Below are 13,752 nucleotides of genomic sequence, written 5' to 3' on the forward strand. Positions count from 1 at the left end.
ACAAAACGAGCAGTTGCTAACACAGATTGCACGTATCAGACTCTTGATCAGAAGGTCCCGGGTTTGATCCCCACTCGGAGCATCGTTTGATGATAGTACTGGTTATCATCCAAGAATGTTATATGGTTATGATTTCATGTATATGAGGCCAAAAAAAATAAATTGTTTGTTTAGGGTAACCTTCCCAAAATTTCTAGGTAGGGTAGGTAGGTAGGGATTATTTTTTTTCAAAATCTGTCGTAAGTTCAGAGTGTTTTCTTGCACATGGCAGTCTTTCCTACATTATTGTCATTGCCTGACTTTGTTTTATCATATAAACAATAATTCTGATTAAAATCTGCATTTATCCGCCCTTCGTAACTCTCTATTCGCTATCGAATATTTTTTTTGCTCAGAAACGGAAAAAATAGTTAGGGTCGGCGCATTTTTATAGGTAGGGTCGGGTTACCCGAAACGGACATATTTTTTTTTAGGCCTGGTATATCTTAAAAAAAGTTATGTAACATGTTTATGTATAGGTGATCATCGCAAATTATAATAAATCTTACCTTTACCAATACGCATGCACGTGAATATGCATAATCTCAATCGTTCATGTAACCGATAAATTTATCAATCATTAATGCAAATCTATCACAAACACATTTTGTTATAGAAAATTATATTTTCGTTGCATTTGCTTAATGCTATTTTAACATTCCTTTCATGGTTATTGGACGACATACCGTTCTATTTCCATTCAAGTTTCAAAATATCATAATTTAACGCCAGCATTACAACTACTGGTTAGCGACCCCTTTTCGGCCGGAAATGGAGATTTTTCCTTCGTTACTTTTGACACAAGATAGATATTACGATAAAACTTTACACTCAGACAAAACTGTGTATTTTTAAAAAAAAAATAGCTAGGGATTCCGAATATTCCCACGTGCAAAGTACCTCTATAATTTCGCTAAAATAAGCACCATACTGTACCAATTATTCGCCCACCCCATAAATTCGCTTTTCTTACGATGTTTTTCGTATATTTCTCTCTTAAACTATATCTTCAAACATTTTTATTTTTATTTTACCAGTCTAGCGACCGTTTAAAATGACCATTTTATCAATAAATATAATATGTTATCTATTACATACTGTTTATGTATGTTTAAAATGATAAACACCTACTCGGTAAGCCACCTCTGCAGAAAATTTGAAAAGCTACCGGGATTCCTTCTTAAAACATGACCTACATGTATACATTATGTATGCTAATTTATAGACTTCCGAAGAGGGACAACGCATATCCGTACAAGAATGAAATGATTAATTCAAATTTAAGTTGCTTCCCTTAGACGAAAAATTCGGCGATTACTTCACCGTTTTCAGGTTTTACCATTTGCATTTTCGAAATTTGAACGTAAAATACAGCAATTTATGGTATTTGTATAATTCAACACCGGTTTCATACTTTATAATGACAAATCAATAATGTCGTCTGATAGTGCAAGGTATAATGAAAATTAAAAAATCCTTACAGGGCCTTATGCAAATGAGCGCGCGCGTGATGACGTCATCCCCGCGTGCAATTACAAGGTCAGAAGTGTAAACAATGTTTTATTTTGGGTCGAATTTCACATACTACTAACATTTGAACGCAAAAAACAGCTGATATCTGTCAAAACAACGTTGACGTCAGCAACGTTAAAACAAACGTTTCTGAACGACTTGTTTTGAATTGTTTGCTTAATTAGCCCGAAAACACATATATTTTATTACATAACACGAAAGGCTGAATATCAGGCTATAAAATGTTAGAAAAAATATAGGAAGTGCCGGGCATTTAAGGAAGTTATTTTCACTTAAATGCCAGTCGTTGAACGTAAATATACGTGCACAATTATCTAATGACACTCAGCTTATCTTCTGCGCATTAAATAATTGGCACATTTGTTGAAAATGCATATCGTATTAGTTATATAACTGTATCTTTACAGCAATTTCCATAAATTTATAATAACAAACGGCTGTTCAGTAACGCCAAACGTATCAAAAATGTAAACAAGAGGGTCAAGATGGCCCTATATCGCTCACTTCAAAACTTAGTGCTATAGACTTGTTGATAATTAAAGGGCAATAACAGGGATTTGGCTTCTCTGATGTATTATGCCCATTCACATTCTCACCAAATTTTGTGATTATTTGACAAATGCTTAAAAAGTTATTAATAGGACAAGAGCAATTTTAGGTAATTTCTATGATTAGAGCGCAATAACTAATTACTAATTATCAAACACGTTCATACACATTCAGAACAAATTTGGTCATGATTGGACAAAGGGTTAAAAAGTAATTGATCGGACTACATACTGGATGGTGCCCGTCTGCCCATACACCATAGGTGGAACTATTATATGTCCAGTTTTTTAAACACATGACAAATATGTATTTGTTTATAAAGATACAAAGGGCAATAACTCGTACAATATTTTGGTTGGATTTTATATAACTCGTCACAAAAAATCACAATTTATGCAAATATTTTCATGAAGTTTGAAGCTGGTACCTTCATTGATTTTAAAACAATAAATAACAATAAATAACAGATGACCCATATTCGAACTTGAATTAGAAATCATCAAAACAACCATTTTGACAAATTTCCAGGATATTTGGGCTGAAAATGTAACCTCTAAAGTGTTAACAAAGTATTTCCATATTTGGGCTCTGTGACCTAGTTTTTGACCCCAGATGACCCATATTCGAAATTGAGCTAGTTATCATCGAAACAACCTTTCTGACAAATTTCCAGGATATTTTGGCTGAAAATGTCACCTCTAGAGTTTTAACAAGGTATTTCCATATTTGGGCTCTGTGACCTAGTTTTTGACCCCAGAAGACCCATATTCGAACATGAGCTAGAAATCATCGAAATAACCTTACTAACTAATTTCCACGATATTTGGGCTGAAAATGTTACCTCTAGAGTGTTAACAAGGTTTTTCCCTATTTCGGCTCTGTGACCTAGTTTTTGACCCCAGATGACCCATATTCAAACTCGTCCGCGTAAGTATTGGGACAAACATCCTGACCAAGTTTCGTGACAATTGAGGCAAAAATGTGACCCCTAGAGTGTTAACAAACTAAGTGTGGACGGACCACAGACGACGGACGACGGACAATCATCGATCCTTATAGCTCACCCTCAGCCTACGGCTAAGGTGAACTAAAAAGGGGTATGGTGTTAGATAGCGTCTTTTTGCAATAACCGACAACGCCGACATAAGTCGTTTTAGCAAATATGAGGAAAACATGCCTGACACATCATTCTGGCCAATTTTCGAACAATTTGAAAGATATTTTATTTTGAACGTCAATTTTGACGGAGCAACGTATCCCGCCACCTTAATGACAAAAGTAAAAATAGTTGAGTACATGTAAAGATGTAAAGTGTATATCACAAAATAACTCTCTCATAACAATGCTGTCTGGTGAACATGACAATGCTGTCTGGTGAACATGGCAATGCTTTTTGCAAAATCAACTTGTTGGTATATGAATGCCACCTTCCACGTTTACACAGTATAACACTGATACTTCGACCTGAGAAAAGATAACTTAAAAACAAATTGAAACTTCACACGAATAGTTGAACGCGAGTATTTTATAGTAACATCCATCAGGATCCTTATAATGTTGACCAGAAAACGCACGTGTATGTTTCGGCTTGAAATGTCATACGATTGTGCATGAGCCACTTCCGGACTTGTACAAGGGGACTGGCGGGAGCTGAGAGGGATCCGGCTCGTTGTACGGACCCGCGATGTACACCCTGAAATAATGACAGTGTATGAACGCGAACTTCTAAAAGCTAGGATATATACATCTGTCGTATTGACATTTATATCACTTGTCCATTCATAAGGCCATTTATTTGCAGTATGCTCATGTGCGAAAGTCCAAAATATATGTACAAGTGTCTTGAAGGATTTTAATTTTTAAGTTTTTTTTTTCTGGAATGTATTTCATCACAGCGAATTACCATTCATGAGTTCCTGAAATCATTAACTATAATGAACACAGCTGGATCACATATGACCTTGACCCCTCACCTGACCGCAGCTCGATCACACATGACCTTGCCCCCTCACCTGACCACAGCTCGATTACACATGACCTTGACCCACACCTGACCACAGCTCGATCACACATGACCTTGACCCCTCACCTGACCGCAGCTCGATCACACATGACCTTGACCCCTCACCTGACCACAGCTCAATCACACATGAACTTGACCAACACCTGACCACAGCTGGATCACACATGACCTTGACCCCTCACCAGACAACAGCTCGATCACACATGCCCTTGACCTCTCTACTGACCACATCTCGATCACACATGACCTTGACCCCTCACCTGACCACAGCTCGATCACACATGACCTTGACCCCTCACCTTATTGCCGTGAGCCAGTATTTCCCGGTCATCTTCTGTATCCGGTATTCAGACGCCGCGACGTCAGCGCCGGCCGGTTGCGTTTCGTGAAGCAACAGCTTCACCGTCTCCACGTTGTACACGTTCGCACCTGCAAACATGACCACGTCCTTGGTTTAAAGAATTATAATATCAAACAGATATCCAGTTCAAATTCATTTTCACACAAAATCACTGCCTTTAATTTATAGTTAAGAAGAATGTAGCAAATGCACAACTGCAGTGATATTGCTAAAGAGAATCTTCATACATCTATCGAAGGACGCGACTATAACTGAGTATAGGGATGTCATAGCATATTATATTATGTTATTCACTTTCTCTTCATCTGTGTCTTAACTTTAAGACTAAAATTGCTCTCGACCTGTTACACGAAGCCAGAAGTCCACTCTATCCATTGTCTGGGTCATGCTTTCAAATACTTTTGGTCCCATTCTTGCCGGCAAGAAGAGACGGGAATTAATGTGGTTGGGTTGCTGGGCAACCGCTTGTCCGCCGGAAGTGACTTGAAATACGCGAAGCGTCTTGGCGAGTCGTCTGTCTTTGAACGCCCAGACAGCGTCGTCTGTCGAGTCCGTTTCCACCTTCAATTCATCTGAAACACCAAACATTAAAACATACCTTTTTTAAAACATATATTTCCTTAATCATTAGTTTATCTTTGAAAAACAACTTGACTTATGTATGAAATTTCCAAATGATGAAAATGCGACACTTACTGTCAAACGTTTTCTCCACAATCGCGTCAAACTGCTGTATGTTCACAATGCGGCTGCCCTAAAGCAAAGAATACCATGATATAATTTATAAATACATTTGAGAAATATATGGTATCTTTTTCATATACACACATGTTAAACAAAACAATGGCAACTTCTGATGACAGCGGAATGTAAACAACAGGGGCAAGCCCGACGATCTGTGATTTCGGCACAATGGTCAACACTCGCTCTGGAATGCACGCCCTTCCGCACCAATATGTTTGATGCACCTAACAAGCAAATCTTCAATGCGTATACGTGTATGTATTGTTTCTAAATTTTGACCATAGTCTTCACGAATACTAAACATATATATATATACATATATATATGTATAGTCTCTTATAGTTTTTTTTAAATATGGCCATGTATCACGTGGTATGTGTTTTAAGTGTTTATTTATTCATCAATAAGTAGATGTGTGTGTGTGTGTGTGTGTGTGTGTGTGTGCGTGTGTGTGCGTGTGCGTGCGTGTGCGTGCGTGTGTGCGTGTGTGTGTGTGCGTGTGTACGGGACTTTAATAAACTACACACTCTATATTGTTTGTGCAGTATACACAAAGCTAAGGACCGCCGCAGCCCGCGACCTACCTTTTGTTGTGTTACCCACTGCCCCATGGCTGACATCACTTGATCAAAGAGCTCGAGCTTGCCGGGTGCGATGTTGTCAGGTCGCTGGGTCATTTGGGGCCGGAAGTCGGTAAGACCTGGGGATATATATATTTGGTGTAAAAGGATTGTAGGATTATGGTGGCGGATCCGTGGTCTACTTGTAACATATTTCAGTGTCAATCCATTGGTCGCAGGTTCGATTCCTTGACGCACCATCCGAAAGGTATGTTAAATGGGGGTTCCGTGTAACAATGTTGTGCACTGCCTGTCTGTGCACTATGCTCAAAACACCTAAAATGACTAGCATGGGCCTTGTCAGAGTCTGAGTTTAAAAAGGCTCACACACCCAAAAGGTACAGTATGTACACATCACTACTTCCTAAGGTAAATGCGAGTTGTATAATTATGGCATAAGTATTTTACTATTTCCCCGAAACCAAGAACAGTGCCCACCTATCTCTTCGTTTCCCGGTGGTCCCTGCAAGTAGAATATGCGGAGGACCTGTGTAACGCGAGAGTAGCGATCCTTGTCCTCATCCCAGCACGCGGCATCGGGGTCAAGGTCAAGTTTGAACTGGTCAAACGCCTTAACCATGTCCGTCCCGATAGTCAGAATCCGGCCTGTGTAAATACAAATGGGGTTTGAAACTGATAACTGAAATATGTAATTTACGAAGAAATTAATAATAATATCGTGTAGAGCGTTACAGCGACGGCACCCCAGGATCAATGAAGTTAAAATTGATGTGGTAGCGTTAAGAATGTTTACGTGTTTTATCTTATTTTAAATGAGGAATTTAATTAAGCTTTGCACATTTCGCTGAACATACGACATTCGATTTTAAATACATGTATCGGTAAATACAAAGTTTTCGACGTTCGATTTTTTTCATGCTCCGAGCAACATTAGCGGCATTTACGATATTGGCGATATGTCCGACACCCACGACACTGTCGAAACTCGCAATATTCAGGACAAGTCACAACAATCGCTTCATTTGCAGCATTCACAACATTATCGACATTCACAAAAGACTTTCTTGAACAAATCCATCAACCGATATGCTCTCACCTGGTATCGGGTCAGACTTGAGTTTCTCGTTCAGTCTCTTCAGCGTTCCCTGCAAGCCATCGAGTGTCGTGTACTGGTGGTAGCCAAACGTCTGCACTTCATCTCCTACAATGATCCGTCCCTTCCGGTAGCGGTTCGGCAGCTCAATGGTCTTCACTTCCGGGACGGCGGTCCTGAGTCCCAATTGCTGGGGAGTGGAGCCGGGTTGTGCGGTAGTCAGCCACATCCTGCACATATTCATTTCAGAATAGGGAGTTTTAATATACAAAACAAACAATACATCCGTCCTTTGTTAAAAGGTAACATTGCAGAAAGACGTACTGACATTTACGAGTGTATGGTCTATACATCCATGTTACTAAGCGATGACAGTCAACATACGGAAATAGAAGCTGTCCATACCTGAGCCCCTTGAGGTAGACACTGTAGCCGTAGGTTGAGTCGTGGCGGACCATTGAATTGAGGTCGTAGTAGAGGCTTCCATCGCGAGCCGTCGACAAGGGCGTCTGTACACATTCACATTTCCAGACGCTTAGTTCCGGGTGGTCCGCCAGCCAGCGGTTCGCTCCCGTTACTACCGCGCTGTAAGTGATATAATTAGATTTGTTGTTTTACATGCATAATTTTTTATACACTTGTTAACATTTTGTTTACGTGGTAACTTTTGCACACCACATCCATTAAGCTCAAGTTACAAAATTATAACACATTTTTTTTGTAATATGACTTTTGATTATCCTTCCACATTTAGATTTTGATTCTGCCCCACCTCCAAACAAACATGGGATCGACGCCCATGGACAGCCCGGTGGAGTCTTAGAAATATACGTATTAAGCCCAATTTTTCCATAATTTTCTTCCACCTCAGATTATAAGTATCTTCCATGGCCGAGAGTGTAAGATAGGTTCATTCCGACCCGAGCGTAGGGTGTTTTGCGGAAACGAGGTTTACCGAGTTTCCGCAAAAACACCCTACGCTCGGGTCGGAATGAACCTATCTTACACGAGCTGCTATGGTAGATGCTTTTTCTCCCACCTCAGTTAAACAAAAATAAGTAAAAATGTATTTTTTGCCGGAACTCTTTTGTGCTTAGTGAGAATAATTGCGTACGGATATGCAATAATTCGTGGTTGTCATGGATATTCGCGCAGTGATTCAGAGTATGTAAATGGTCTGTTCGCTCTTTAAATAGTTCTAAGAAGAGTGAAGCATTATTTCTTGGTAAACCTCGTTTCCGCAAAACACCCTACGCTCGGGTCGGAATGAACCTATCTTACACTCTCGGCCATGGAAAATACTTATAATCTTATCTACCTGAAGTTATCGAACTCTGGTTTGAGCTTGCCCTTGATGTTACCGGGTCGGAGACAACGTGGCATAATGTCGATGTAGGCCAACTGCGGCAGGCTGTCTGGACCTGGCTTAAATGAAGTTTGGTACGCGCCCATAACCTGGGGATGAGAACGTGATATAGTATTTAGTAAGGAACATAAATTGACATGTATAACGCATGGGGAAAGACGTTGGTTGGTGACGAAGACATACACTATGTTTCCCGAGATGCAGAAAGCAAAACGTTTTTTTTTGCTATTTTTGAAAGGTAATGAGAAATGAGCACTGGTAGATCTCGAACCCACGAGCTCTTGGATGAAAGGCAGTAATCCGTACGCCACTTCATCACCAGGCCACTTCACCACCTGTCACTTAGATAAGATACAAATAGGGTTCCCTATTTAATGTTCAATATCTCACCTCTTCATACGATGGCGGGGGCACATGGAAAGCCGCCTCGTCTGCGGAAATCGGGACCGGCGCCGGCGCATGCCCAGACTTCTCCATGGCAATACTTTAAATAGGTTACACTTCCGGCTGGTTGTTTACTCTGGGGTTGAGAGTGGAAACGTTACATAAGTTTTGATGTTCATGAATTGAGAGTTGGTTTTCATAGAGGTAGCAGATCTAGCACGTATACATACAATAAGGAGAAAGAATTACGAAATACGTGATCTTTATGAGGGAAAAAAGTCTTCATTCTTCTCTTTAAAAGTTTTTTTGTTGTTTTATATTAAAATGTGCTGACCATTTATTGTATAATTTGACATGTTCTTCATAGATTTTGTCGAAACGTTCGGATTGAATTAAATGTCCTCCAAACTCCATAAGTGAACGTGTATTTAACTTGTTTCTTATATATTCAGGAACACAAGCGCTGTAACAGACTCTAGGGTTTAGAATTTAGTACAACTGTTTAACTATATAACGTATCGATATATTACTGAAATAGTCTAAAAGTACGTACCTGGAACTAATAACGACATATGATCAAATCCGATATCAGTGTTACTTTTCTATACAATCATCCAAACGGCTTCAACTTTTCACCTATATTGTCCATACTATTTCAAAACACACGGTATTAAATACTTGTACTGCCTTCACTACAAATATTGATCTATTTTGCTTATAGTACAAAGGCGGTAGCTAATAGGGTATTCATATCCATACGGGTTTAAACTTATCGAGTATCGATTACCATTAATATTCTTTGTCGTGTAATACGGGGTACGGAACTGTACGGAATGAAAAACGTTTTTACCAATATTTTTATTAATATTCATTGTAGTATAATACGGGGTACGGAATTGTACGGGATGAAAAACGTTGTAACCAATATTCCAATCGATCTTTACCTATTGCTTCCCAGTGGAAATTTCGTCAGCTTTAATAGTCTGCGATATCCAAGAAACCGGTGTTAGACCACACTCAAGAATCACCATCATCTTAACCATCACCACACTCACCACAACATGGAACTTCTCTGGTACGTGGTATTATGACACTAGATGAACCATTTTGTTTTCAGAGACGATGGTCGAAGATCAAGACCACGGTCAACAGTGATTTAAACATTTTGTCTGCTTGTGTAAGTGTGACCTTGACCCCAAAGTATGCCATTTGAACGTATCTATTTTTCCACCAGTTATGCACCAGTCAATTGTTACCACGCCCCCCCCCCAGGTCCGGGGAATAGCGGGGGCTTTGACTTTCGGTCCAGCCAACCCCGGCTAAAATCCCCGTCCTGCGGGGACGAACAGATGGTAAAATCCCCGTCAAATGCCCCCGCACCCCAGGGACCCTAGGTAAGTCCCATTCCCCGCTATATTTAAAGCGAAGACAAAACCACCGCATTCACCCGGCACTACGGGGCCACCTGAAAGGTAAAAACACAGCCCATTTCCCCGGCTATCCCCGGTACACCCACGGACCTTGAGGAGCCGTGGTTACAATTGACTGGTGAATTATTTATAAAGGTACTTGAAGCTTGTTGTTTACTGTGTGTCTCGCGTTTAGTGTTTGTTAACTGATTCAATCATATTTAAAATATACGCTAGACATGAGGATCTGAGGCATTGAAGGTCACCTTGTGAAGACCTTTCTGTCAGTCAGAGACCTACTTCAGAATAGTTGAAAGCGCGTGTGTAATTTCAATATAGCAAAAACATGTATGCAGCTCGGATTCCAAAATCGTTTCGGAGTTTTGGCTTTTAGATTCAGTAATCGGTTGTCGGAAATCTATATCCCTCCACCGAAACCTTCGACTGGGGATAAAAACATACACGATATAGTTGGGCCTTATTCAAACAGAGCCACTTACATATTCTATTTTGGTACGTAAAACCGCACTTTATTATTTTGAATATTTTCATAAAACATGACGATAAACACAATATGAGCAATAGATAAAACAATGGTATCAAAGAGTTATCCTGGCGTATTACACGAGTTGTTATTTTTTAAACCAGTCTTTTGAATGTCCTTAATGCAATCGGATCACCTCGACCAGTATCCAACAGAAATTGTCTATCTCGAAGCTTGCCGGAGATGGCCGAGTTGTTACGATTGTCCTTGACGGTAACACATTGCATCACTGTATAACGCGTTAGAAATAAAGAAATCCATTTCCATCGCTTCCTTTTGGTTTGTTAAAGTACTTTCGATAAAAGAGCTATATCAATTCATCCACACGCTGTTTGAATATATATGGTTTACTCCCAGCTAAATAGAAGTACAGTTTGATAACTGGTGATGTAAGAAGTCTGATATCTGCCTCGTCCCTCCCTTGCAGTTTCCAAATATATACACACAAGGGTGTGCACTACACGAACTCCCGTTAACTACATGATCGCTCCAAGACATCATCGCACACGAGCATTCTATTGGTGACCAAGTCGTAGACAGAGTCTTTAAAGCTTGTGCAGCGAACACGGCCTGTGGCATTTCCGTAAGATGTGTTGCTTCCAGTTCTATGTGCGCAATATTAGTTGTAGGTATAAACGTGTCCGAAGCGATGTGTGTAAGGGGATTATAGTTCAGGGTCAGTACTTAAAGATTTACTAGTCCGGCAAGGTCGTGCCGTTGAAGTGAGCTTATGTGGTTGTGAGAAAGATCGAGAGACTGTAGATGTATAAGTTTATGAATAGCCTCTGGAAAGCGAAAAAAACGGTTAAAAGTCATTCTCAAACTTGTTAAAGAATGATTATATGGAACCTGTTGGGTGAGCATCAAACGCAGTCCTGGGTTTTTGTCAACGTGTAGAATCGTTATTTTAGGGAATGCTGTGAAGACATTCGAAACGCTTGTAAGGTTATTTCCTTGCATTATAACCGTAGATAATCTTGGATGTGAGGGCACAGACGAGTTGGTACATGGTTTGAAATGGCTATTGTCTGGTTGGAAGAGGTTGTTGTAAAAATTTATAACTGTAGCATTTACTTCACACAGGGCCCTTGGAATTTCCGACAGTTGGCTGTTCTCGAAAGTAAGTGACTGTAGATATGTCCAATTAGTGAAAGCATTGTCTGGTATATTAATATGAATTTTCTTGAGACCGACAACACGCACATTTTCAAGCAACCCCAACTCCATGGGCCATGCTGGGAATAGTTCCAAGTCAATTTCAAAAATACCAATCGATTTTCCGACAATTCCAAATGTACTAGGATCGATGGATGAAATTGGGTTTCCTTTTAGAAACAATATTTCAAGTCCATCCAACCGCTTGAAAGCTACATTGATACTAGCTAGACGGTTGTTGTTTAAGTTCAGTGTCCGGATAGTCGACCCGATGCCTTGGAAAGCTCTATCACTTATATATTGTATGAGATTATTAGACAAATTTATAGTACCCCAAGATGACGTCTTCAGCTGTGGAACTAAAGGTTTGAAAGCGTCGTCCGGTATGCTCGTGATGTTGTTCTTGACCAGATAAATATTGTAACTACTAAAATTTCCGGTTGTTGTTGTAAATGATGGAAAGTGTGTCAGCCCATGGTTTCCGCAGCTAACCGTGATTTCAGAGGAGATGTAGCACGTGCAAGGAGGCGGTACAGGACAAGATCTAGTTGGAGTTGGAATTTCCAGGAAACAGAAAACCATAGGTGACGTCACCAACATCATCACTCACAGAACACGTAGAATGGCCTGAAATACGAATGAAGTTCAAACAATAGATTCATTTTGAACAGTGACAGACCCAGCAGCAACAATTTCTAGGACTTGTTTTAAGGTAATCCACCACTGACAATATCGGAAATGTCTATTATCAGGAGTTGTTTTAAAGTAACTTATCCATTTTTAGTGTTTGTCCTACATTGTCAGCCAATCAGGGGCGCTAAATTTTCAAAATGTTTCGTTTCTTATTTATGAAGAATCGTTACTTATTTCTGAAGACGACTCTTCCGGATAAAGTAAATTACTATTACTGCGCATGCGCATATAGCCACGCCTACTCTTTGCATATCCAAAGTCGCAATTTCAGTATCAACGCTGATTTAAATGAGTATGACGTGACAATATATTGAATTGATTGACATGTCATTTTGACAGGCGCACGGCTTACTTTTAAAGCTGATGCAATTTGGGAAGGGCTAACACTAAGTCGATTAGAATTTATTAAAGATGCACTCTTACTCACAAATAAGGTTTACCACATTTAATAGTATTGTTTTAATATTCCAAAAAGGATGAATACATGTCGAAAACAATGGTTGTTATGAAGGATACCAAGTTTAAATTGATAGAAACGAGCATAACATACGGGTTTTCTACCTTATGAGACTATAGTAGATCGCAGTTAATCTTTTAGCATTCACCAATCATTTAATTATTTTGCGCTTTCTGCTTTTAAATACACGAATACAATCTTCTTATTAGTAAATTACGTAGTTAAAGGTTTATCACTTAAAATTTATGTTTGTTATACATGTGTATGTATTGATTTTGAATAAGAGTGTCACTTTTAGTAATATCTTCGTGAATAAGAAACCACGGTCGCTTCGCGGCGCATCGCTTCCTTCGGTTACTTATTCACGAAGAAATTACTTAATAAACTCTAACCTATACTTAACGAACTTTTAAATACCTATTATCAGGAGTTCTTTAAAGAAAACCTATCCGTCGTCCACAAGATTAAAACCCCAAACTATAAACAGGTTATTTTTCATATTTTTAAGTAATTCTTTTCTGAAGTATATGCATTTGGAATTTTCAGCTGCCATGCAGTTAGTGAAATATGACGAGTTCACTACCAAAACCCCGTTTTTGCTAAACGGAAAGAAACTATAACACTTATTGAGTGGATTATTAAATATGACCATGTTAAACAATATTAAATTCATCATTTGAAGAATTTACGAAACAAATCAAAACAAATAAATTGTCTAACCATCGTAACAAATCGTTCGTCAGAAACGCGTACATTTACTTTGCACTGATAACATCTTATCACGAGCGAACTTTGGCTGAAAATGGTGTTCTGGGGGTATA

At 39.3% G+C, this 13,752-nt stretch overlaps 1 protein-coding gene across 1 annotated transcript; it reads right to left on the reverse strand.

Annotated features, from left to right (window-relative positions):
* Positions 1–1,586: 1,586 nt before the first annotated feature.
* LOC128223089 (uncharacterized) lies at positions 1,587–9,370 on the reverse strand. The gene is made up of 11 exons (XM_052932333.1): positions 9,227–9,370; positions 8,680–8,809; positions 8,242–8,378; positions 7,329–7,508; positions 6,927–7,153; positions 6,308–6,475; positions 5,834–5,949; positions 5,202–5,259; positions 4,847–5,077; positions 4,444–4,573; positions 1,587–3,814 (listed from the first exon to the last, which is right to left on the reverse strand). The coding sequence occupies exons 2-11, from the start codon at positions 8,764–8,766 to the stop codon at positions 3,718–3,720; spliced, it is 1,431 nt and encodes a 476-aa protein (XP_052788293.1). The 5' UTR covers positions 8,767–8,809; positions 9,227–9,370; the 3' UTR covers positions 1,587–3,717.
* Positions 9,371–13,752: the final 4,382 nt, after the last annotated feature.

This window comes from Mya arenaria, chromosome 17 (assembly GCF_026914265.1).
Source record: "Mya arenaria isolate MELC-2E11 chromosome 17, ASM2691426v1".
Classification (NCBI taxonomy): Eukaryota; Metazoa; Mollusca; class Bivalvia; order Myida; family Myidae; genus Mya; species Mya arenaria.